This window comes from Saccopteryx leptura, chromosome 13, assembly GCF_036850995.1.
Source record: "Saccopteryx leptura isolate mSacLep1 chromosome 13, mSacLep1_pri_phased_curated, whole genome shotgun sequence".
In the NCBI taxonomy this organism is placed as follows: Eukaryota; Metazoa; Chordata; class Mammalia; order Chiroptera; family Emballonuridae; genus Saccopteryx; species Saccopteryx leptura.
In genome coordinates this window covers 43,683,661-43,710,911 of record NC_089515.1, presented here as the reverse complement: position 1 = coordinate 43,710,911, position 27,251 = coordinate 43,683,661, and the positions used below count along the sequence as shown (strand labels likewise).

At 41.5% G+C, this 27,251-nt stretch overlaps 2 protein-coding genes across 3 annotated transcripts in view; both read right to left on the bottom strand.

The window, feature by feature from the left end:
• Positions 1–185: 185 nt before the first annotated feature.
• FBXO22 (F-box protein 22) lies at positions 186–23,344 on the bottom strand. Its single transcript, XM_066354629.1, has 7 exons — positions 23,126–23,344; positions 22,871–23,009; positions 14,518–14,605; positions 13,264–13,359; positions 9,861–10,025; positions 3,831–3,996; positions 186–985 (listed from the first exon to the last, which is right to left on the bottom strand). Exons 1-7 carry the CDS (start codon positions 23,257–23,259, stop codon positions 568–570), a joined length of 1,206 nt encoding a protein of 401 aa, XP_066210726.1. The 5' UTR covers positions 23,260–23,344; the 3' UTR covers positions 186–567.
• Positions 23,345–25,627: 2,283 nt separating this feature from the next.
• UBE2Q2 (ubiquitin conjugating enzyme E2 Q2) overlaps positions 25,628–27,251 on the bottom strand; it is a 64,919-nt gene continuing 63,295 nt past the window's right edge. For both annotated transcript variants that reach the window (XM_066355144.1, XM_066355143.1), the window contains one exon: positions 25,628–26,487. In XM_066355144.1, the coding sequence (XP_066211241.1) occupies positions 26,456–26,487 (32 nt within the window). In that variant the 3' untranslated portion in view covers positions 25,628–26,455. The remainder of the gene's footprint in view (positions 26,488–27,251) is intronic.

The window sequence follows — 27,251 nt, the reverse complement described above, 5'->3', positions numbered from 1 at the left end:
TGCATAGAATAATAAAAGACCGCTTATTAGTCTTGGCAATTTATTTCACTAAGCAACTTCTGAGTCCTAAAACAAAAATAGTCTTTAATATTTATCAAATAAGTAAAAAGTCAGTAATCATTTTTTTATAGCTTCTGAAAAAAAGTGGTAAAGTTGTAAAGCAGAGAAAGATTTCTCAAGCAATCTGAATATTTTCCTCCTTTATTAAGGGAGAAAAATGTCTTCATGATTCTACTCAAAGTTCAACTCACAATGCAGAGGTAGTCATGGAATGTCTGAAAGCTCCATCCTAGAGATGAACCCTTTTTCAAGCTTCCTATGCAGGCGACTAGTTAAAATTACATGCACAGCAGCTACAGAACCTGGTGCAATTGCCATGATCAGTTTGCTTGTGCCTGATGCAAAAGCTCTCAGCTCTCATTCTACAATAAGTTAAATACAAACTTGTCCTTCATCTTTTATATTAAAACTATCCCAAAGGAATCTTTAGTGCATCAAAGCTACAAAACAAATACATATAAAGCTTCTCCAAAGTTCTATCTGATAAAACTCATTTTATAGGTGGCTTTACTTAGATGACCCAAGATGAATCAGGGCCATTATTGTGGTATAGCTATGAAACAGGTCATCATCCTTTACCTCATTACATTTCTTCAATATAAAGTTCCCAGTGACTATGCGATCACATCCAATTTCTCCATTTCCAAAGAAGCCAAATAAAGGAATACTAGGAAACAACTTTCTAAATGCATCAGCCTCCACATTCCCCTTGGCTCTGTAATACTGAAAGCCTCTGCCCACGCATGCGAACATGAAGCCAATGCTGTTCTGCTCTGGAATGTTGGCTGCTTTGAGGCGCTGCATCGCGGCCTCGGCTGTCTTCTCATCGCTGACATCCTCGTTGAGAAGCACTGTGGCACTCTGGATTCGCTGACCACTAAATGACAGCCCAACCACGCCAGTGGCATCAATATCCAGAGGGTGCCTGGAAAATTAAATTAGAACAGTGACCATTTATCAAGAAACAAAATTTAAAATTCAGTGGTAAAAGAAAAAGATCTTCCTGATTCACCGGTTGGGAGGTGCTACCCCTAGCAGCCCTCACCTGGTCTGAGGCTCACCCTCCAGGAAGAGGAGTGTGATAAGGGTTAGAAAGTAAACTATGACGTGACAGGTGATGGATGGCGTAGAGGATAGAGTGTCAATCTGGGACACTGAGGTCCCAGACTCAAGACCCTGAGGTCTTGAGCTCAAAGTTGTTGGCTTGAGCAAAGGGTCACTGGCTCAGCTGGAGCCCCCCAACCCTAGTCAAGGCACATATGAGAAAGCAATCAACGTGCAGCTAAAGTGCCACAACCACGTATTGATACTTCTCATCAACCTGTCTCTCACTCAAAAAAACCACACAAAACTATCAAAATTAATACATAAAAAGAATGCAGAAGGCAGATCTATGGAGTAAACCACTTTTTTTTTTTTTTTTTTTTTTTTTTTTACAGAGGCAGAGATAGACAGGGACAGACAGACAGGAACGGAGAGAGATGAGAAGCATCAATCATCAGTTTCTCGTTGTGTGTTGTGACTTCTTAGTTGTTCATTGATTGCTTTCTCACATGTGCCTTGACCGTGGCCCTTCAGCAGACTGAGCAACCCCTAGCTGGAGCCAGCGACCTTAGGTTTAAGCTGGTGAACTCTTTGCTCAAGCCAGACCTCGGGGTCCTGAACCTGGGTCCTTCTGCATCCCAGTCCGACGCTCTATCCACTGCGCCACCACCTGGTCAGGCTAAACCACTATTTTTTCTGTTACAACTACAAAAGGGCAAATGCACCTCCACAAAGATTTCTAAACCCAATCCTGAGTTTTAGAAGGGTATCCTTACCTTTCTCACTTCCTTAAAAGTAACCTTACAATTTTAGTCACATACACAACAATGTCTAGTAAATAAAGATTTTTGGTATTATTCACATCTTTAGTATCTTTTTCCTCCACCTCAGCTATAACTATGCAACCATGGAGGACATTTTTAGCTTTATGTTGTCTCGTCCATAAAGAAAGGATTATATTACTGAGTCTTGGTAATTGTTTTCAGCCTAAAATTCAGCTTAATCTGAAAGTTAAAACACATTTCCTTTATGTTTGTATTTGCCTGATTTTTTTAGTGAAATATTTTATTCTTAATTAAAAAAATAGTGTAAAAATTACAAAACATAATATATTAAACACCTGCTGGGGAAAAACAAGTACCTTACATTTCTAATACATTTACCAACATCTGAGGCTATGAAATGTGCAACAATCACTAGATTAACTGGAAACTAGGACTCAAAAAGCTTACGTGACTAAGATAATAGAGCTAGCTGTGGCAAAAGCAGTTTCTGTGGGCAGAAAACATCTTCTTGAGTCTTCTGCTGCCCCTTCCACTTTTATACATTTCCTCTTCAAAAATGTTGTCACTCTCTTGCCTCAAAGAGTTATTTACCTACCTTTTTGGCGGGGTGAGTGTTGGGGAAGCACATATCTGAACACCATTAAAACGCAGCACTTATTTATGCAAATGACTTGCCTTACACACTGACACAGTCTAAAGACCATATTAAAGTTGTGGCATGTAAGGGGATACTCCCTGGATTAGTCACACAAAGTAGATGATATGCAGACAGCCATGTACAGGCTAGCACTGCTTAAAATTCAATGCATTTGGCTTTCCTCACTTCTTCCTCGATGACCGTCCAGGGACCTCGACTTAGCTATTTGCTTTCTCTGACCCAAAGGGAAGGAGGGGGACAACATGACTATAACTGGGGTGACTGAAGTTGTTAAGAGATATTTATTTCTAGCAGTCCTCCACATCACTACTCTAGGATCCAAATACTAAATACAAACATAGAAACAAATACTGGTATTTGCAGGAAGCATTTGGAAAGTAGGGAGGGGTCTCGTTTTGCTGCTTTAAAAAAGTTTATATTTATGTCCACTTAATTAGCTCAAACTCAAAATACTACATATTTTCATTCAAAATGGAAAGGGAGTAATGGCTCTCAAGACAGAAGAGCAAGTATTTTTTCTATCTTTGAAAGCAAAGCCTTAAGAAACAAAATCATAGTAATTTTTGAGTCTGAAAAGCCTTTCAGAAGATCTGTTACAGAAATCCAAAAAAATGTGCCAAGTAATACAGGCAGGTCTGCTAGATACTCCATGAAAAAAAAGGTAGTATGGCCAGATATGAGAACTGTCACAGGTAATATTATTACCCCTCTAGAAGATTCTGAAAGCACAAAGCACATTAGAGGCTCTGAGAAGCTTGACCATAAAATTCCCTTTAGAGAAGGAAAGAGAACTACTGAGAAAGTGACATACTGTGGTCACACAGAGTACAGAGCTGTCAAGGGAGATGTTAGCAGACAATGTTGAAAATCAATTTTGAGGAGCATATAAGTTCAACTAAGAATAAGTTCTTTCTTTTTTAAATTCATTCATTCATTTATTTTTTAGCAAGAGAGAGAAAGAAATAGAGACAGGAATAGCACTCTGTTCCTGTATGTGCCCTGATGGGGGATTGAACCAGCAATCTCTGTGTTTCAGGCTAATGCTCTAACCAACCCAGGTATCCAGCCAGGGCAAGAGTAAGTCCTTAAAGAACAACATATATATATTTCATTCTCCAACTGTAAGCAGAATTATGATGAGTAAGCCCCTCAACATAGGTCTACTGCAAAAAGCAATGAACTGTTAGCAATTCTTTGAACTTATTTTTAAAAATGACCCAACGTAACAAAAACCTGAGAACACTTCCTATCTTGCAAAGAAATCAAAAGCACATCAGACATACTTTTCAGAGGTCAGTGATGCCAGGTTGTCCACCTGGCCTCCAGCCACAATGATGTTCATGTCACTGAAAGTGCTGACTACTCGTTGTAGGTAATTGCTGGCTCCCACCTTACAGCAGTTATAGCCAAACACCAGGACGACGCGAAGCTCGGGGTTATCTAAAAGGCCTGCAGAGAAATGAAGAGCAGCGATTAGAGAGCCTTAAAATAGGAATTTTAAATTTACTTGATTGAAACTTTACTTTCTACATTTTGAAAAATGAAATGTTAACAACCTACACTCCTCGTTATATGCAATTCAGTGCTCAGGCTGTCAAGTTTCCCATCTTTTACCAACTTTAACACTACTCAAAATCTTTGCTATAACTTCCCCATTAAAAAAAATGAAATGGATATTTGAAAACACAATCAACACTTCACACAAATAAGGAAGCAGCTACATAACTATGCAGCATCTGTGGTAGACCCGGGTGCAAACTTTCTCCACACAAGCCACCACCTGGAACAGAGGGGACGCTGTTTATACAGAGCTGAGTGGGGAGCAGTGGGAACTTAAAGATCCAGAGAAATGGAGAGAAAAGGCACTAACCACCTGAGTGGGCTGAATGGTGGTCCCAGCAAACTATATCCACATCAGACACCTGGAACATGATCTCATTTGGAAATGGGGTCTTTGAAGTTATATTAAGGACCTTCATCATCTGAATTATCCAAGTAAGCCTAAGTAAGAGATACAAAGACAGACAGAAAGACAGACAGAAAAGACAATGTGACCATAAAAGCAGAAATGGAGTGATGCAACCATAAAGATGTCAAAAGGCACCAGAAGGTGGAAGAGATGAAGAACAGATAACCCCCTAGAGCCTCCAGAGGGAGTGCAGCATATCGACACCTTGATTTTCAGACTTCTGGCTTCTGAATTGTGATAGAATAAATGTCTGTTGTTTTAAGCCCCCAAGTTTGTGGTAATCTGTTACAGCAGTTTCAGATTCCTCCAGCTTCTTTTTTTTTTTTTTTTTTGTATTTTTCTGAAGCTAGATACGGGGAGAGACAGTCAGACAGACTCCCGCATGCGCCCGACCGGGATCCACCCGGCACGCCCACCAGGGGGCGATGCTCTGCCCCTCCGGGGCATCGCTCTATTGCGACCAGAGCCACTCTAGCGCCTGGGGCAGAGGCCGAGGAGCCATCCCCAGCCCCGGGGCCATCTTTGCTCCAATGGAGCCTCAGCTGCGGGAGGGGAAGAGAGAGACAGAGAGGAAGGAGAGGGGGAGGGGTGGAGAAGTAGATGGACGCTTCTCCTGTGTGCCCTGGCCGGGAATCGAACCCGGGACTTCTGCACGCCAGGCCGACGCTCTACCACTGAGCCAACTAGCCAGGGCCTTCCTCCAGCTTCTTAAGCACAAAAATGACCATGGTCCAAGATTAGAAATGCAGAAAGTAAGGACACAAAATAGAGTGTGAAAGAATTGAGATCATCACCTCAATCTAGACAAGGCTTCCACTTCCAGAAAGTCATGAAGAAGGTGAGAATGAGGCCCTGGAAGAAGCTAAAACTGTCGACAGCAAACAGCTGAGGGAAGGACACCAGTGAGAACGCTTCACAGAGCAGAAAAACATGGGGCTCTTTTCCCATTCAGCTTGATTCTCACACTTAGTGCTATAATATACACAGTGTCTAACAAACCTAACAACTATTTAACATAAAATGGATGGTTTTTTCTGCCCAAGATTTTGGCTCTTTCTCATAAACTGAAAAAACATCAGGACCTCAAGGGAGGATGCCTAAGGTGTATAAGCACAGAGGACAGAGAAACAAACTCACTTCTTCTGGACAATAAATATGGCACAGGGGTTTGGCCATATGCCCTTTGGCAAAACCACTGAACCAAAGGCCAAACAAGCTTTCTAATGGTGTTTGTTTTCCCAAACTCTTCTCCCTATCCTGCTCCTCCTGTCCAAGTGTCACCCTGTTTCTTCACTGTACCACCATCACCCCCCCATTATCAGTGAGTCCCCAACTTCTCCTCTCTTTCATATCTAATCATTTGCTAATTCTTTCTTTCTTTCTTTTTTTAATTTAGTGAGAGGAGGGAAAGCAGAGACAGTCTCGCATACACCCCGACAAGATGGCAAGCCCACTAGGAGTGATGCTCAGCAACTGGGCTCTTCTTAGCGCCCCAGGCAGAGGCCATGGAGCCATCCTCAGCACCTGGAGCCAACTCACTCCAATTGAGCCATGACTGCAGGAGAAGAGAGAGAAAGAGAGAGAAACAAGAGGGGGAGGGGTGGAGAAGCAGATAGGAGCTTCTCCTGTGTGTCCTGAACAGGAATTGAACTCAGACATCCACACGCCAGGCTGACACTCTACCACTGAACCAACTGGCTAGGGCTAAATCATTTGCTAATTATTTTCTACTCTTCACACCCTGGTATCATTTCTTGCCTAGACTCTTACAGAAGATACCTACCTGGTTTCCCTGCCTCCAGTATCTCCCCATCATGTACGGTCATGGATGTCACTACCCAAGTAACACCTCTGAATTGCCATTTGCTGAGAACACCTGGCCTCACTACATTACCCAGTTCCCAAGGCCCCTCACACATCCTTTGCTTGTAAAACAGCGGTTTACTATTTCCCTGCGTGTTACGATCACCTGGCTCTGTGCCTGTGTTCCTAATCCTTCAGCCTGTTACCCCCACCACTGACACGCTTCCCACCCTTCGAAGGTGTCAGGGCCACCTGCTGCACATGCCTCCTCGCTCTCCCTTCACTGCAGAGCCCTTGAAGCACTCCATGCGGACCTCACACACTTCCCCACTCGGGTTACTATCACGTATGTCTGTCACACCCTTCCTGAAGTGTCACAGGGACAGAATCTGCATCCAGTTAATTTTTCTAATGTTATGAGACCTTTTAATAAGCTGAATAATATTAACAATTTCTGTATCATGAATCCACAGAACACAGCCATCCTCTTGTCAGTTCCAACCCGTATCTCTTCTCTTTCCCTTTTTGTGCTAAGTTAGCTGCTGGAATCCCTTCCATAATCTGTACTAAACTGCCCCACAATGGCTTACTCCAAAGCCTTCAATGGTAGCAGACACAGACAGACGTCAGGAACGTGCAATGGCTCTCAAACCAACATCTCTGGCCTCAACCCCTCCTTCAGTTTCCTATCAACTATTTTCAAACCACCTAACCAGTTCTAAAGAGATCTGGTTGGCTGAACATTGTTAGCTCCATCCAGCTAGTCTTCCAACATGAAGTCTCAGGATGGCATGATAAACTCACCCTGGTGTGGCTATATAGCCACACTTGCTCCCAAAATTCAACTTGCCTTTGCATTTAACATTGGGCCAGTTTAAAGGCATACTCTGAAGTTTTCCTTGATTTTTAGGGCAGCTTTAACAATACAGGCAGTCCCCAGGTTAAACGAGATAGGTTCTATAGGTTTATTCTTAAATTGAATTTGTATGGAAGTTGGAACAGGTACATTTACTTTAAAATGCAACTTAGATGTTTGCCTTACATAGTATTTACTTTTTACATTTCTGTGCATATAAATACTTAAAACTTTTTCAAATCTATCTCGTTTGTAACCCAGGGACAGCCTGAACAGCTAACATTGGTCTTCTGTTTGTATACTATATGCTCGAGGGCCTTAGCTCTCTAGTTCCTAATCGACAATGCACTGTAATAAATCCTACCTGGCAAAGGTGTTGTGAAGACTAGAATAGCCTGTGGCACAGTGGCCAGCTTACATCCCAGTAAATGGGAGCCATCACTACCTGTGTCCCCATCAGCCAAGACGGGCATGCTACTCTGGCATGCTGCTTCTGGACAGGATGATAATACCCAAGACTTTCACCTAATGTCCCCCAGAGCTACAAACATATCCACCTGCCCTCTAGTCTATTTCTCCATAGACCACAAGGCTACATGCAGATGGGTCACCTGTGATTCACTGTAAATCTGCCTAAGGTATACACAGGCCAACATTAGCCATCTGCCTACCATCTATAGAGCAAGATATTTTGCAAGGTGCTTTATATAAGCCATCCCATTTAATATTCCTAACTGCAACATAGTTATTTCTATTTTACAGACAAGGAAACATACTTGGAAAAGTTAAGAAACTTGTCCAAAACTAGAGCAACTACAAACTACATTCTTAAGAGCTACACTATCCTGCCTGACACCACAGACTGGCCCTGCAACTCTCCACACTCCACCTGGACCTGCCCATTTCCACATTTCCCATAGATCTACCGCCCATGGCTGCCAGTCTCTGCTGCCAACGCCTCCTCCCTCTGTGCTCCCCTCCCATCCCCACTAACTCCTTTCACTTTAACTCATAGTTGCTTCACTTTAGTTGTTCACTGGTTGCTTATGGGCCTTGACCAGGCAAGCCCAGGGTTTCAAACTGGCGACCTCAGCATTCCAGGTTGACACTCTATCCACTGCGCCACCTCAGGTCAGGCACTTTCACTTTTTGTGCATTGTGTGGGATAGCTGTATGAGCCAGCCTCAATGTGTACACTACTTTTTTTTCCTAATTAGTAAACCATTCACAAATTTCCCCTTTGCAGCTACATAACTTTCTATTTCCACTGGGTTCAGAACCATTTCAAATAATGGAGGCTTATCACACTCTAGGCTGGGTGACAAATGCATAAATGAGGGGTCAACCTGAATATTTTTTATGGCAACACTGATTTTTTTTAAAAAATTTTCATTTTACTGATTTTAGAGAGAGAGGGAGAGAGAGAAAGGAAGGCAGACAGGGAGGAGTGGGAAGCATCGACTTGCAGCCACTTCTCGTATGTGCCCTGCCAGGGCAAGCCCAGGGTTTTGAACTGGCAACCTCAGCATTCTAGGTCAATGCTTTATCCACTGTGCCACTACAAGCCAGGCCCAACAGTGATTTTTTTTAATGAGATAATGTCAATCAGTTCATTTGCAGAGGGAGATAAAAGGCCTTCACACTGCTTTCCTTAAATAACTAGTTTGTTGCTTACTATGTTAAATGAAGCTTTCTCATCAGAGCTGAGGCACTAGGCTTTTTTTTTTTTTTTTTTTCATTTTTCTGAAGCTGGAAACAGGGAGAGACAGTCAGACAGACTCCCGCATGCGCCCGACCAGGATCCACCCGGCACGCCCACCAGGGGTGACGCTCTGCCCACCAGGGGGCGATGCTCTGCCCATCCTGGGCGTCGCCATATTGCGACCAGAGCCACTCTAGCGCCTGGGGCAGAGGCCAAGGAGTCATCCCCAGCGCCCAGGCCATCTTTGCTCCAATGGAGCCTTGGCTGCAGGAGGGGAAGAGAGAGACAGAGAGGAAGGAGAGGGGGAGGGGTGGAGAAGCAAATGGCGCTTCTCCTGTGTGCCCTGGCCGGGAATCGAACCCGGGTCCTCCGCACGCTAGGCCGACGCTCTACCGCTGAGCCAACCGGCCAGGGCGGCATTTTTTTTTTTTTTTTAGTGAGAGAATGTGAGGCAGAGATAGACTCCTGCATTCGCCCCAACCAGGATCCACCTGGCAGCCCACTAGGGGGCAATGCTCTGCTCATCTGGGGCCCTTGCTCCATTGCAACCAGAGTCTTTTTTTTTGTACCTGAAGCCGAAGACATGGAGGCATCCTCAGCGCCTGGGGAAGGGTGGAGAAGCAGATGGGCACTTCTCCTGTGTGCCCTGGCTGGGAATCAAACCTGGAACATCCACATGCCAGGCCAACACTCTACCACTGAGCCAACAGGCCAGGGCCTAAGCCAATTCTTTAACTAAAAATCACCTCTCATGACCTGACCTGCCTACTTCAGCCAAGCTTCCTCTGAGTGATATGTCCTAGTAAGCCCTTGTTTGACAAAAGTGTGCCTTAACTTACACCTTTTCTAAAACTTAAAATATACTGCACTCACCTCTGTTAATCACTAGGTTGAATTATCCACATCTCCAGTAAGGTGTACTTCATTCAGACGCTAATAAAATCAATCAATAAGATGGGAAATTAAAGGTAACAGTAACTTACCTACTTCAGTGAGTTGACGTCTTTCTAGTGTTAACTTCTTTGGATCCTTAATAAAATGAAAGGGTTGTATTTTTATTCCTTCAATTTGAGGGAATAGCAGAGCAAAACCAGATTCTCCAATTTCTATTTCCTGAGGTCGATTGCTACCTGATCCCATTGGAGTCACTAGGAAAAAAGTTAAGCAGTTTTGTGAACAGGTTCAATAAAAACTGAAGTTTCATGTCATAACAGTGTAAATTACCCAGCCCCTACTAGGTCACTAAGATAATCAACAAGCTAAAAGGCTACCATCTAAGTAGTTTTTAGCTTTAAAATTTTTCGGTGTATAGAGTCACAATGCCTGCAATTTACTTTCAAATGGTTCAGAAAGAAATGTGTTTATGAACAAAGACAGAACAAGCAAATGCTGCAAAATTTTTTAAAATGGTGAATCTATAAGGAGGATATGTGAGTATTTATTATACTGTTATTCTTTCAACTTTTCTATAGGTTTGAAGTTTTTCTAAATAAAAAGTTGGAGGAGAAGAGAGGAAATACTTTTTCAGGGCAATTCCACTTTAAAAAACTTATCCTAAAAATATTTGACCATTATATAAAATATACAAATGCATAGAGAAATACTTTTATCAGAGAATTTTTAAGATCAAAATAAAAGAAAAATCAAAATGCCCTCCCTATACTGGTATTTAGATTAAAAGTAACATTTGTACAATCAAATGTAACCATTAAGAATGACAGACATAGCCTGACCAGGAGGTGGCACAGTGGACAGAGCATCAGACTAGGACGCAGAAGACCCAGGTACAAAACCCCAAGGTTGCACTGGCTTCAGTGTGGTCTCATCTGGCTTGAGTGGAGGCTCACCAGCTTGAGCAAGGGGTTGCTGGCTTGAGCATGGGATCATAGATATGACCCTATGGTTACTAGCTTGAGCCCAAAGGTCACTGGCTTGAGCCCAAGGTCGCTAGCTTGAGCAAAGGGTCACTCACTCTGCTGTAGCCTCCTGGTCAAGGCACATATGAGAAAGCAATCAATGAACAACTAAGGAGCTGCAATGAAGAATTGATGCTTCTCATCTCTCTCCCTTCCTGTCTGTCTGTCCCTATCTGTCCTTCTCTCTGACTCTCTGTCTCTGTCAAAAAAAAAAAATGACAGACATATTCATTAACACTGAAATATGTTTATAATATGTTATGTGAATTTTAAAGGTAGGTATTAGGGACAAAACTATATCCCCCCAAAATTCATATGAAGTCCTAACCTCCAATGTGACTATATTTGGAGATAAGGCCTTTAAAGAGGTAAGTAAGGTTAAGTGAGATACTAAGGGTAAGGGTCTAATACAAGAGGACTGGTGTCCTTACAAGAAGAGGAAGGGACACCAGGGATGTGCACAGAGAAAAAGCCATTTGAGGACACACACAGCAAGAAAGCAAGGTGGCCATGTGAAAGCCAGAGAGACCTCAGGAAAAAGCAAACCTGCCAACACCTTGATCTTGGACTTCCAGCCTCCAGGGCTAAGAAAAAATAAATTTCTGTTATTTAAGCCACCGTCTGGGGTATTGTTTTATGGAGCTGATTAATACAAATGCAGTAAGTTACAAGTCTATAGAAAATTATATTCTTCATACAGACACACACATATATATGTATTGTGAAAAGGTGCAAAGGAATTGCAAAAATTGTTAACATTAGTATTTTAAAAGGAAGAGTCAGGCCCTCTTACCCCTCTCTGAAAAGAAAAAACCCAGAGAAAGAGATGAAAGGGGCAAAAGTTAGTAACTAATCATAATTCTCTAGAAGGATAAAACTTATCTAGAAACTACCTCTTCCCCTTCCTTAAGATCCTTTAGAAGACAATGTATACATATCTTAATTAAAAATTCCTACACTGATTCTCACTCTTCCTCCCCTCCTGGAGTCCTGGGAGTGAGGGATACCCCGACAAAGGGATCATGAGACCACTCCCCTTGCTTAAAAAACCCACATTCTGTAACATTTTTTTTGCTTTCTAATAATCATCCCTCTTGAAATCTTTTATATGTATAAAAACTTATAAACTAAACAAGCGGGGGAGGGGGGCACTATTTTCATTTAGCCTCTCTCCTTATCCTAAGCTAACTATTTCATTGTGACGACAGGGATGGGAGGGTAAGACACTAGATTTGGGAATGTCTTTGCTGGGTATATAAAACAATTATCATACTGTGTTATCTTGTGGTGTAAGAATGCTTTTTCCTTTTAATAGATCCTATAGATAGATGTTGTAAACTTGTTAGTAATTGACTATTGTACCATGCTCCCTCCTTACCCACCCCAACTAGTACTTGATTTTGTATAAAAGAAGGTCTAGAAAGGTAAGAGGGCCTACATAATTTGGGATTGTGCCCTATGTAGCTAGCCAGCTAATTAATAAATTCCTCAAAAATTCATTTGAACTTGGTGTCTCTATGTAATCTGCGGATTTAATTGCTGAACTTTACAACAGTATCTATATATCCAAGTAATTGCTATATATAGAAAGTTTGGAAAGTTTTGCATCATAACACTGATCAACTGATTTACTTCTATGATGCTTAAAGATGTTTTATCCTTTTTGTTTATTTGTATCTTCTATTTTTTCTTTTTAAAAAATAATAAAATACTATTACTAGTATAAAAAGAACAAACTTTTAAAAAAGTATTAAGTCTTTCAGAAACCAAAAAGCTAGGGAAAACTGAATAAACAACATTCAAAGAGAAAATTTCAGAATCAAATCAAATTCCACACAATATATCCTGAATTAAAAACATGAAAATAAAATTTCAGAGTTATTATAGGGTCTCTTTCTCCCACAAAAAAAATTATCAAAACATAAAACAGCAATTTTTCAAATGTCTGTAGCAGGCCTCAAGACAATCTGATTTAAAACCCCATATATAGAAAACAATAAAAAATAATAAACACCAGCAAAAATTCAGAGTAGCAAACTTGGAAAAGGGCACTACTTACACTAGCAACTTCAAACAGTGGTAGCCAAGCAGAGAAACATAAATTTCCTAGGAAGGCCCTTTTCCCTCTCCCCCACCAGAAACAGTGACAATGTGAGTATGCTCACTACTGCTAATTTGGAGAGGGGCAGAATATAATGTTCTTCCTCTCATGAATGGCTCCTAGAAAGATGTGCAGTACAGCTGGTGTATACAGAGAGACCTGAGATGTGAAATATGAACCACAATAACCACAATGGTCTAAGGAATGTTAATGTAAGTCAAATGTAATACCATCGCAAATATGATTAGCTTCAATGTATTTTGGGCGGCCAAAAATGTAAATGTGCTTTTAAATTACAAGTAATTCACTAATCGATAGGACCCTACGGTAATGCAAAGCAGGAAATGATCAAGTTAGCATTTCTCTCACCTACAATCCCTGGGGTCACAATCCCAAGGACATGGCACCGTTGCGGGAATAGCTTTTCAAGGGCAAATGCTGTTTCCATAGTAGTTCTTTTCCTCGCTGTAACAACACAGTAGCAAAATTATTAAATGTCATCCACTTAAGATCAAATGTGATGATGTAGAGGGGGAAAAAGGCACATACTGAATAACTTAAAGTCATTTTAGACCAGAACACTGTATAATAAAGCCTAAAAACTTTGATGAAAACAAATGTGTTCCTGTTTTGGCCCTGTTTTATATTTTAATTCTAAACTTGACCTTTAGCATCACCAGTGTGCCTTTCCACTTTGTTCATATATAGCTTTTGCTCCAATAACATCAAACTTTGCTGCAGCAGCTAAATTTTAGACTTGTTATTATACCTCTCTGTTCAGCTCATACTAAAGCATAATGACTCTGCATAAGTCACCTGGACTCAAATCAGATGATAATCCACTGTCTCAGTCTAACTCTGGGTCTCTGTGTGCCCCTCCTGGGACACTTCAGCTGCTGCTTCTCTCAGCAAGCCAAGAACCCGCACTGCATCTACACATTAACTTTGGTAAGTGGGTCGCCATCATCCAATACAATAAAAGGCTGGAACAAAGATATACATCAGAAGTCCCCAAACTTTTTACACAGGGGGCCAGTTCACTGTCCCTCAGACCATTGGAGGGCCGGACTATAAAAAAAACTATGAACAAATCCCTATGCACACTGCACATATCTTATTTTAAAGTAAAAAAAAAACAAAAAACGGGAATACAATATTTAAAATAAAGAACAAGTAAATTTAAATCAACAAACTGACCAGTATTTCAATGGGAACTATGCTCCTCTCACTGACCACCAATGAAAGAGGTGCCCCTTCTGGAAGTGCGGTGGGGGCCGGATAAATGGCCTCAGGGGGCCACATGTGGCCCAGGGGGCTGTAGTTTGGGGACCCCTGATATACATCCTGTTTTAATAATAAAAAGAAGAGTCTGGGGGATTAACATTTCAGCATGAGAAAAATACCTTTCTAAATAATTTGTTTCAATTGTACTGCAAAGTTCAAAAACCAATCTTTGAAGTAAAAAGAGCACTTCAAGGTTCAAAGACAATAGTCATACTTTCTATAGGGAGTAGGCCCAGAGCCTCAGAAACTCATAACTCTCAGGATTGGGACAATATTTAACACCAAACAGAAGATACATAAAGAAACAAAAACACCCAAACTTTTTCTTTTGATATTCACCTCTCTTGTGGCCTCGACACTCTTCCAGACTAATGAAAGTGTCAGAATCAGCCATGTAAAGAACTGTCTGTGGTAAGATGTGAACATTCTGCAAAGAAAAAATTAATTGGAATTAAATCACATGAATCCATGAGTGCTTTTGTGGTCCCTTCAAGTTTTACCCGGGTCTAAACTGCTGTTGCCCTACTACTGTCCCTTCAGGTCAGCGCTGGCATTCGGAGTCCCTCCACTTCACATTCATTTTTAGCTCATTCACTTGTTAAACATCAATGATTTCTTCAAGTCAAACTCATTCTAGACTAACTTGAGAAGGTCATTTTCATAATAATTTTAGCTCTTAAACAAAAACATTAAGTATCAGCAAAAAAAATGCTACTTGCTTTATTTGAACAGAAGCAGCTCAGCAACAGAGGGAAAGTACTGACTTTATCACACTCCTCATTGTTGGAATCCATGGGAGTCCGAAAGACCAGAGTAACAGGCTTTATTGAAAGGAAGAAAGGAACCCTGCCAGGCACTTCTCCTGGGAGAGAAGAGCACCGGTTACAGACTAGGGGTGAGTGTTTGGGAGAGCCTCAGGGGATACTGAGGCAAAAGTCCTGGTATGTCTGGAGCCCCTCCTTGGGGTGGCTTCTCAGTTTTTTGGAATTCCTTTGTCTCAGGGGCGATAGTCCAGTAAGGGTGAGGTCTGGCAGATAAGCGGAACATCAAGAGGGCAGTTTGGAATTTACATATCTATCACTCATTACACTGCCTATCAAATTAGCTATTCCAGGCCTTCATTTCCACCAATCTCTTATTTACAATTATCCAGACACACACTTCTTTAAATATTATCCTCCAGCTCTTTTCCTTTCCCACTTAATTTAAGACTATTTCCCGCCTGACCAGGTGGTGGCGCAGTTGATAGAGCATCAGACTGGGATGCAGAGGACCTGGGTTCAAGACCCCGAGGTCGCCAGCTTCAGTGCGGGCTCATCTGGTTAGGAAAAGCCCACCAGCTTGAACCCAAGGTCGCTGGCTCCAGCAAGGGGGTTACTCGGTCTGCTGAAGGCCCGTGGTCAAGGCACGTATGAGAAAGCAATCAATGAACAACTAAGGTGTTGCAACGCAATGAAAAACTAATGATTGATGCTTCTCATCTCTCTCCATTCCTGTCTGTCTGTCCTTGTCTATCCCTCTCTCTGACTCACTCTCTGTCTCTGTAAAAAATAAATAAATAAAAATTAAAACAAACAAAAAAGACTATTTCCCCCAAAAGACAGCTTAAAGGTCACCTCCTCTACAAAGCCTTTTCTGAGGCTCCCTCAGGACTTTATTTCATATGCAATATCCCTTACATCCCAGTAATCTGCTACTTACCAACTGAGCTTATTCAGATTCATGTTTTCCACTAAACTTCACGTTATAGACAAGTGGCAAACTGGTTGTAAATGAAAAGGGTGAATATATTTTTCCTTTTGAGCTGGTTATTTTCAAAGATATTTCACTATCAAAATGGAATGAGGTAGTTAGCATAGAGCAAAGCTTCAATGTTAATTAAATGAAAAATGTTGATTCACTACAATTTCAGGGAATGCTAAGATGTTTCATATTAAATTCCATATAGACAAACTCAAAAGATACTGAGACAGGATGGTGACCCTGTGGTTGCCTCAGGGCTGGGTAAGACCTACGGATATAGTCTCTTTAGTCCACAAGGCATTTTCAAAGAATGGAATTTGGTTGCCAACATTTAAAATTCCAAAAACATTTATATAAAATGTGAATTTCCAAATTCTTCAGAAAAACTAGACATTTTGGCAACACTTGATCCACATTCATTCCCCTTGACTAGGGGTTAACAGAGGCAAGTACCCTCTAAATTGCCATGCCCTACCTCTCCCTCTGATGTTACACTGAGATACCTGACCCACTGAGTTACCTGCTGTAAAGCCAGTATCCACGGCCACCATCACAGCCGCCCGGCCCATGCAGGTTCGCATTGGATTCGGACAGACGGTAGTGAAAAAACAGAGCCAAGAACTGGTGGGCCATCATCTTTAATCCTAGCTTGCACCCAGCAGGCAAGTAAAAACGCACACTGGGCTCCAAAACCCACTCATTCAGCGCTCACAAAGCTACTGACTTATCTGAGTTTCCTAGAATCAAAGGTTTCTAGCTCACCAGACTTATTCACCTCTGTTCCCCATCTCCTTCCTTCTCCCTGCACAAACTCTACACAAACTGGCTTCTCACTCAGCACTCCACCATCTTGGCTGCTTCTCCTGGCCTCTTCCACATGGCCTTTCTCTGCTCTCCTCTCTGCTTTCCTCTAATGCTAATCTTAGGAACTGAGAGAGCAAGCTCCCAGTCTGCCTCACTTTATAGTGCAGAAATCCAATATACAAATAGGGAAGTCTCTAATACAAAGTCACTTATCTGAGGCATAACGGGATTCCTCATGAGAGTGCTCCATCCCTCATCAAAAATGGTGGGAAAGGCTTAGTCCCGAAACTAAGCCCCAGGCTACTAGGATCCTGCCTGCCCACAGCCTGCCCCCAACACACATTAATATCACCTGGGCGATGGGCTTCCACGTGGGCAGCGCCATCTTTAACAAAGTGAGCATAATATATTTTATCTGCCCTACACCTGCCTAACTCTGGAGTCATTTCAGTTTGTGATGCCTAGTGTAGTGAGTAAAAACGAGAAGTTAAAAGATTTAAGTGTGAGTGCTGACTGCCACAAACCAGCAGAATAACCCTTGAAAGTGTTTAGGTCTTGGGCTTTGTATTCTTAACGATCAGCAGTCTAATTCTGAGGTTTTATGATTCTCTCCTTTCTGGTACCCACTAAAAAGTAATTGATGAATTTTCCTTCCCAATTTTCACTAGAAGCCATGGCAATGACAATCCTCATCATGAGATGTTCTGAAAGCAGAAAGACGAGATACAAAGAAGTGCCAAATGGAAAAATGCTTTATAAAATTTTTAGTGGACTTTAAAAAATTTTTAATAAAAAAGTTAAATCAACTTTCTTTCTTTTTTTTTAATTTATTTATTCATTTTAGAGAGGAGAGGGAGAGACAGAGAGAGAGAGAGAGAGAGAGATAGAGAGAGAGAGAGAGGAGAGACAGAGAGAGAGAAGGGGGGGAGGAGCTGGAAGCATCAACTCCCATATGTGCCTTGACCAGGCAAGCCCAGGGTTTCGAACCGGCGACCTTGCATTTCCAGGTCGACACTTTATCCACTGCGCCACCACAGGTCAGGCTTCAACTTTCTTAATGGCTATAAAACTATCATGTCCACTAGATACTTTGGCAAACACAAAGAAATAAGCATACATGATTTGGACAAGGTTTCCATGTTTTTGTCTCACCACTGGAGTTTACTACAAAGTATAAACTTCTTTAAGGATATTACTATGTGAATTTTAATATAATACTAATAATAGAGAATAATAATTTCAATTATTAAAAATACTATAATTCGCCTGACCAGGCGGTGGCACAGTGGATAGAGCGTCGGACTGGGATGCCGAAGACCCAGGTTCGAGACCCCGAGGTCGCCAGCTTGAGCACGGGCTCATCTGGTTTGAGCAAAAGCTCAAGGTCGCTGGCTCGAGCAAGGGGTTACTCGGTCTGCTGAAGGTCCACAGTCAAGGCACATATGAGAAAGCAATCAATAAACAACTAAGGTCTCGCAACGAAAAACTGATGATTGATGCTTCTCATCTCTCTCTGTTCCTGTCTATCTAACCCTGTCTATCCCTCTCTCTGACTCTCTCTCTGTCCCTGTAAAAAATAAAATAAAATAAAAAAATAAAAAATACTATAATTCGCTGACCTGTGGTGGCGCAGTGGATAAAGCGTCGACCTGGAAATGCTGAGGTCGCCGGTTCAAAACCCTGGGCTTGCCTGGTCAAGGCACATATGGGAGTTGATGCTTCCAGCTCCTCCCCCCCTTCTCTCTCTCTGTCTCTCCTCTCTCTCTGTCTCTCCCTCTCCTCTCTAAAAAAAAAAAAAAATACTATAATTCTTGGTACTGTAGGTAATGTGTATTATGCATTACTTTTTCATTATTTAATCCTTACAACAATTTTATAAGGGTTTAAAGGGAGTATTATACTCTGAGGTTCAGAGAAGTTAGGTAACTTTTCCTTTTTATTCTTTTTTCTGTTTTTGTATATGCCCTGCCCAAGGACCAAACCGGCAACCTTTGCACACTGAGGCAATGCTCTCACCAACCAAGCTCACTGGCCAGGGCAGGTAATTTTTTCAAAGTCTCACAGCTAGAATGTGCCAAAGCTGGGTTCATGCCTATGTCTGCCTGCCTGGCTACAGCAGCCAAAATAATATAAAAACCTTTAAAGCTATATACAAAGAATACCTGCTGTGGTAAAAATTTGAAGGAATAAAAAGCAGAATAGTTTGCCTGACCAGTAGTGGCACAGTGGATAGAGCATCGACCTAGAATGTTGAGGACCCAAGTTGGAAACCCTGAGGTTGCCAGCTTGAGCATGGGATCAAAGACATGATCCCACGGTTACTGGTTTGAGCCCAAAGACCGCTGGCTTGAGCAAGGTGTCACTGGCTCGACTGGAGCCCTCACAGTAAAGGTATGTATGAACAACTAAAGTGATGCAACTACAAGTCATCTCTCTCCCTTCCTGTCTCTCAAAAAAGAAAAAAAAAGCAGAAAAGTTTTTTAAAACATTTAAAAATCACACAATTCTTGCCCCAAAGGAAACTTTTGCTAACATTTTGGCTTCTATTTTTCTTTTTATGTTTTTAATAATTGAGATTATGCTAAACATATTACTACATAATCACTTTTTAAACTTATAACATCAACATTTTCTCTTGTCATAATGCATCCTGAATTTATCATTTAATGACTTCCTTTACTAGATAAATATTAAGGTGTTTACAATTTCCCTTATTATAAATGACACTCCAAAAAACATCTTTATGGAAAAGTCTGCTTGAATTTTGAATTTTTTCCAAAGGACAAACTTTTGGAGACAGATTAGGTAGGATTTGGACCGAAGTGCCAAGAATAAAGTTTTCTGCATGTCTGCCTTTGGTTACTGGCCACTTGGAACTGAGTCCCGAACTCAACTAAGGTAAGGAGAAAATCTCCACGTGGGAAAGGGAGAAACAGAATATTGGTCACTTATGGGGCATTCATCTAAGATCTAAGTATATGAAGAATAATATAAGCCAGGTTTCTCATTGTCTAAAAGGGCAGGACAAATATGAGCTGAGAGAAAACTGAAAGGAATCCTGTGTTAGATTAGAACTGAATGTACCTGTGTTTCCATATGTTTGTGTATGTGTATATATGTGCATATATGTATATGTGTAAATGTGTGTATATGTGTATACATATATAGATGAATACACATACACATGCTTTCATGTATTACATACATATATTCTTTGGCACTGTCCACTAACTAGGCTTTGCAGCTACACATCATTCAAGAGCAACAAGTCCATTATCTTGGGCTTCCAAATACCATTCTCCACTAAAAGGAACCATGACTCCTTAGAGAAATGGCTGATTCCAGGACCAAAGCAAGCAAAGCACAAGACGAACTTAGAACACCCTGTGCTAAGAAGTGCTCAGACGATAGAGCCACCTCTAAAAAACACTGCAACAAGCTGAAGGTGCTCCTGCCAGCTATACCAGGGACAATTTGGGAACCAAAATACTAATAGAAACAGATGATATCCCATTGAATAAAATAAGAGACTATAGGCCTGACCTGTGGTGGCACAGTGGATAAAACGTCAACCTGGAACACCTGAGGTCGCCGGTTCGAAACCCTGCACTTGCCTGGTCATGGAACATATGGGAGTTGATGTTTCCTGCTCCTCCCCCCTTCTCTCTCTCTCTCTCTCTCTCCTCTCTAAAATGAATAAAAAAAATTTTTTTTTAAATGAGACTATATAGACATAAATAAATACATTGAAACAGGATACTAACAGTTTCAAAGTATCTCTCCACCAAATACTAAGTGGAAAAGAGTAATATTACAGTTGCAGCATCTAGCTGACACCATGTTAATAAAAAATAATAAAAAATCAAAGTGATGAGACAAATAGAAATCATATGCTGCCTGATTGATTGCCGTGAGAAGAACATAGCATAGCTTGGAATACTCTGACCAAAGATACATAATCTGGCCCTGGCTGGTTGGCTCAGCGGTAGAGCCAAGCGTGCGGAGGACCCGGGTTCGATTCCTGGCCAGGGCACACAGGAGAAGCGCCCATTTGCTTCTCCACCCCTCCGCCGCGCTTTCCCTCTCTGTCTCTCTCTTCCCCTCCCGCAGCCAAGGCTCCATTGGAGCAAAGATGGCCTGGGCGCTGGGGATGGCTCTGTGGCCTCTGCCCCAGGCGCTAGAGTGGCTCTGGTCGCAACATGGTGACGCCCAGGATGGGCAGAGCATCGCCCCCTGGTGGGCAAAGCGTCGCCCCTGGTGGGCAAAGCGTCGCCCCTGGTGGGTGTGCCGGGTGGATCCCGGTCGGGCACATGCGGGAGTGGGTCTGACTGTCTCTCCCTGTTTCCAGCTTCAGAAAAATGAAAAAAAAAAAAAAAGATACATAATCTGAATCTAAGAAACATCAGATGTTTCACAAAATAACTGGCCTGTAATTTAGATACGGGTCAAAGTAGTGAAAGTCCAAGGAAAGTTGTGAAAGTCAACTGCTTGAGAAGCAGGTCCAAGTCAAACATTCAAGAAACAGGACAAATAAATGCAATATTAATTTCTAAACTGAATCCTTTTGCTTTAAAAGACATTGAGACAACAGGCAAAATGTGAATTGGAATATGAAGGTTAGATAGCAGAAATGTATCAATGATAATTTCCTGACTTTGATGGCTGTACTGTGGTTATCCTATGTCTTTGTCTGTATGCAATGCATACTGAAGTAAAGTATAAGGCAGGGGTTCTCAAAGGGTGCACCCTAGAAGATTTCCATGTGCGCCCTATGGTATTCCAGAGAAATATGTGCCTGTTGGGGACCAAAAAACCAACAGGGTTTTTGGCATTCAGATTTTTGGGAGACGGAGGTGTGGGAAATTGGCTATAAGCTGACAGTCTGCCCAACTCCCCACCTTGCCTGACTAGGTTACAAAAGGCTGTTAAGCTGTGGTGCTAGATTGTTTACACTGCCCCCCATGTTCCCTGGAAAGACTGGAGGCAAGTTTCTTCTATCCTTTGTTTGGTGTAAAGTTAAGGTGATATGTATGGTGGGGGTTTTCTGCACTCAACACAATTAGGAGTAAAAAAGAGAGGAATTCTTCAATGTATTGACAAGGAAATGAGTTTGCCTTTCAAATATATGCCCAAACATTGAAGAAATCACTAGGACACATCAGGCTCATGTTTCTCATGAACACAAGAATGAAAAAACTTAACACATTTGTGCCAGGACCTGCCAAATTTATTAAATCTTACTAAGAATGTATCTATATATATATAAAAAAATTTTTGTCATTTTTTTTTTACAAATTCTAAAAAGCATAAAAAATGTAACATAAAAATGTTTTTTAATGTCAGAATAAATTTAATTTTGTCGTATTTATTTCATTTAATTACCATAAAAGCATATTCGGACTTTATATTCTTTTTCTTTAATATTTGACTTTATTATATTTCTCAGAAATCTGTATATACTGTGCCTACAATTATTTGTAGGATTTTAAATGCGCCCCGACTTCAAAAAGTTTGAGAACCACTGGTATAAGTAAGTGAATGACAGAGCATAGGGTTTGCAAATTACTCAAGTGGCTCCTCCCACTCCCAAGTTAGATACTGCAACCTCATGTCTGTCACCTGTGCTCAAGAAGCTGCCTACTTGACTCCACAACTCAAGTTTTTACCTTCAGTTCAAGTTTTTCCATACCCAGGGATTGCCCATCTTTTGAAACTGGGGCCCAGAGATACAACACAAAACAGTACATAAGATCAGGAGTTGAAATATTCGGGTTTAAGATTAGTTCTTGGCTTTCTTCTGAGATACTAAGCTACAGAGACCCAAATGCCTTTCCTGCAAAACAGGGACAATACCTGCTTCAACGGAAGCAGGTAAAGGAAAGGTTCTGCATAGCATTATCATATTAGCAAAAACCTGGTTATATAAAGTGCCCGACATTTGAGGAATGGTCAAATAAAATCATGGCACATCTTACAACATACATAGTCATTAAAACCTGATATTTACAAATCTTTTTTGTCACCAGAAAATGTTCCGTAAATTATAAAAAATAAGCCCACGTAGGAAACTGGGATAAAAACAGACTTAACTCTCAAAGACTGACCCACCAACCCTGACCTGTGCGCCGCACCCCTTCTCACTTGCCTCAAGCTCCTCGGCTGCCACGCGGACTAAGCAGTGCTCCTGCAGGTGGCCACCGTCCGCCGGGCCCGCCGAGATCCAGGCCACCCCGCGCTGAGCCCGCAGCACCCTGCGCACGCTCTCCCTCCACAGGCGGCTCACGCTGGGGGCGCGACCACAAAGGGCTGTGAGAGGGCGTCCTTACCTCTCCCCGCTGGACCCCCCACCCCGCACACCCTAAGGGACCAAACCCGGGCCAGCCCCGCCGCTGCTCCTCACCCGGCCACCCGCAACAGCGCCTTGGCAGGCAGGAAGGTGAGCACACGCTCCACCACCTCCGCCAGGTTACTCAGCACGAAGGCGCTCCGTGGATCTGCTGAGAAGCCGCGATCACCGCCGCCCACCGGCTCCATTCCTCCCTAACGGTTCCGGCAGTAGAACCGAGGTTCCGAGGGGTTGTGAAGAACTACCAGGTCCAGGCCAGTGCGCACTGCGCGGCCGTGCGCCACTTCCGGCTGGGGCAGGGCTGGAACTTCCGGCAGCGGGTTTCCGGCGCAGGTCCGCTGCAACGTAGTTTTCCGGGGTGTCAGTCTTGCAGATCTCTTATGCGCACGCCGCGTGTAGAGACCTTTTTATCCTTCTCTAATTCATGAGTCCCTGAAGGCAGAGATTATGTGATACTGGTTCATCTTCACAGCCCCAATGCCTGTTAACATCATGAGCCCAGTTTTCGAACGGACGGTATCTGCTTTAAAAGCCAGCCTCGGGTGTGGAAATGAGTCCTACTCCCGTCCGCGTGTGACTCTGCTTGTCGACCGCCTGCTCCGCAGGCCCCGCGTCCAATCGGCGCACCTGGTGCTCACCCAGAGCTGCTGGATCTGACTAGGACGGCCCCGCAAACATTTTCTACTTTTCCTGAGTCCGATTTAAGCTTAGGCTGAAAACCAAGAGTGCAAGAAAAGCGAGCGCAGACCCGCCAGCGCCCTCGACCTCCACTCCTGCCACTTACCCTATCGCCGGTAATTGGTCTAAATTAGTGGGTCGCAAAACATTCTGGCCTCAGGACTCCTTCAGTCTTAAGTACTGACAACCCCAAAAAGTTTGTTTATGTGGGTTGTGTCCGTTAAACTTGCCATGTTAAAACATTTTAATATTAAATTAATAAATCCATTACACATTAACAAAATGACACTTGAATGGGAAAAAAATAACTTTCGCACCCAATAATGAACAGTGACATCTTTACATTTTGCAAACCTCAAATTTCTGGCTTAATAGAAGGCAGCTTCGATCAACTGAAATCAGTCTGTAGCAATATCACATCATGTGGCCTCTGGAAAACTCCATTGTACACTTGAGACAATGACACTGAAAATGGCAAATTATGTTTTAGTATTAGGAAAGTAATTTTGACCTTCAGAACTTTCTAACAGGGTCTCATGGGGTTTCCAGAGTTCCTCAAATCACATATTCAAAACCACTGGTTTAAAATAATCATGATGATTCCATTCTTTTCACCAGTCTTTAGTTTAGGGGTGGCCCCAGTTCTAGGCAAGGATGAGGGGCTGGATGCTGGGGCTGGATGGCCTGTAAAGATTTCTACACCTCCTAGGGGGACACTGAAGACCGAACCATTATCTACCTCTGGATGAAGTATAGTAGTATGACTGCACATACAGACATAACTTTCAGTCCAAAGGTGAAATCAACACAGAAAAATCTCAAACAGAGCAGAGCCCAGATGTACTGTGCCTGGAGTTTTCCTACCTCTGTACTTCTTGTGAGATAACTTTATAATTGTAAGGAAGCTATGGGTACACTAAAGAGGGAGCAGATTATGGGAAAAGGTGGAGGAAAACTCAAGTATACCACATCTGTATACAACATTTTGGGGATCTCTAGCTTTCTCTTGTTAAATTAATCTGCTCCCTTCACCCCATCACACCCTATATAATCTTATTCCAGAAACTTAATAGAACCTACAGACACCTGAAGCAAAGAGTATCTCTAATGATGGTAAATGACAGAGTTATTTTTTAAGTGATTCTTTATTCATAAACTTGATGCAAGTTTACAAAATTTACTGTACATTGCCAAATAAATCTGCAATGAAAAATAAACTCCAAAAAAAAAAAAAACCCCCACCAAAAAAAAAAAAAATCACCCCAAAGCATGCCATATGTGCAGCTGTCAATCTGCTGGCCATCAGAATATTAAAGAATTCAATAATGTATTCAAGATTTAGCCTTAGGTTTAAGGAACTGTAATGCTTTGAAGAATTCTGCCTTGTCACTTGTCTTGAGCAACTGGCAATGAGAACTGTATACAAATATAACCACATGAACAAGAACACCAGAAAACCTTTTCTACTGTCCTTTCAACCACACAATAATGCAGAAGTGCTAAGTCTCTCCAATGTGGTTTACAAAGTTAAAAACTGAATCTCAAAGCAACTGCGTAAGAAACACTTTTGAACTTTGTAACTGGTTTGTGCAGAAAAATGTGCTTCTGGATTTCATCTTAAAAGTGCTTAATAACTAGAAGTTAACTTTTAAATCAAACGTGGGTATATAAAAAATCTATTACCAATCAAACAGGACTGATTCAGGTAAGGCAATAAAATGGAGAATATACTGATTTGAGTCAGGTTTTATAAAAGAATTAACACTTGTAGAGTTCCTATTAGTCTTTAAGTAAAAGCCATTGTGACTATAGCAAAAATTTTAAGAGTCTCCAAATTAGGTATCTTTTTGTACTTAATTGCAGCTTTTGCTCAAAAAGTCTGTGTCCCAATCACTTTATGAGTTTATTAGTTTACAAATGATTGCAACATCCCGTTAATAAAATGGAAATGTAAAATGACTTGGTATTTTAAATAACTTCAAAATGTATACTGCAGATCTTCCTAAGACATATTGAACCAATTAACAGATTCAGTCCAGCAAGACTGTGATGCCCCAGGGGAAACTACTATAAGCTTGCTTACTTGGCCAATCTTTATTCGCTTTGCCTAAAAAGCAAAACTCAGTTAAGAGCGTTATATTCAGGAAACAGCTCATATCTTCACATTGCCATAAAAAAGTTTAACAATTTATTGAGTAGGTTTCCTGTCATTATTTTGGCAAGATCATGAAATGGTTTTAATCTGAAAAGGCTACTGTGATTTAGAAGACCTTAAATTTTCTAAACCAATATTAAACATCAAATAAACCTTTATTGGCTCTAAATGGAACAATATATTGCAAGTCCTTGTAACGCAAAAGCTCATTGTGGAAGTTTCACTAGAGTCGCAACTTGAGTAACCTGATGCTAATTTGCCTGCTTAACAAATTTCATTTTTCAAGAAAAAGAGATGATTAGGAGTGGCCAGTGTGTGTATTTATCAAGAAAAATACAGTAAAGGCCCCACTGCTCAGTCCAAGATACCTAAAATGAGCAAAATGAGAAGGCTATAATTTATACAGGATGTCAGTTGACAGATTATCCAATAAAATATCTATGAGCTAATGTCTTCAGAACTGCTGTTATAGGGGCACTCAAAGCTTGTCTGCACGTTGGAAAGATTTTCTTTAAAGCAACATTGGTCCAAACATATGACAGTCAATATATTTAGCCATCTTCCTTTGGAGGGGTGTACCAGCCTGAAACAGAATGGAAAAAGAAATTAAAATACTTTAATTCTTAAACTAGGAGCAATGGCATTTTATTAAGGTTAGCTACTTTCTCTACTCATAATTTTCATGTTTAAACCTACTGTAAAAATTAAACTTATGCTTGGCTTGGCAGCACAGCATTTTGATATGTTTATAATACCGATGGTACTTGACTGATAATGGGGCTACATGTCTCCCTTATGCATGCATGAGCCTACAGTGGGCAGAACTATCTCACATATGAGTACCCTGTGGAGCACTGGTTGTTGCTGCTTATGATCCCTGCCTGACCCACAGCTGCGGCTCAATGTCAATGTCCAGCATCACAAGAGTATCACACCGCACACTGCTAGCCTAAGAAATATTCAGAGGTCAAATTAGAAATACAGTTTCTATGAATGCATATCACTTCCACACCATCATAAAGTAAAAAAATCCTAAGGCAAACCATTGTAAGTTCGAGACTCTGTATAAAGTTGTTTTCTTTTTTATTTTTATAAATTTTTATTAATTTTAATGGGGTGACATACATAGGGAATTTCTTCCCTGTCCGGTGGCTAAAGTTGTTTTCTACGAATAAGCGAGTTTTCAACATAAGCTCTCTATATTAGTGGCATTTCTAGATGAAGATGAGTATAGAATATTAGACAAAAAGTTAGATTTTATATTCCATTTAGATTCTGTATTTATAAACTGCAACTGAAAATAACTTGTCCCCAAACAAAATGCTGGCATTTTAGAATAAGAGGAAT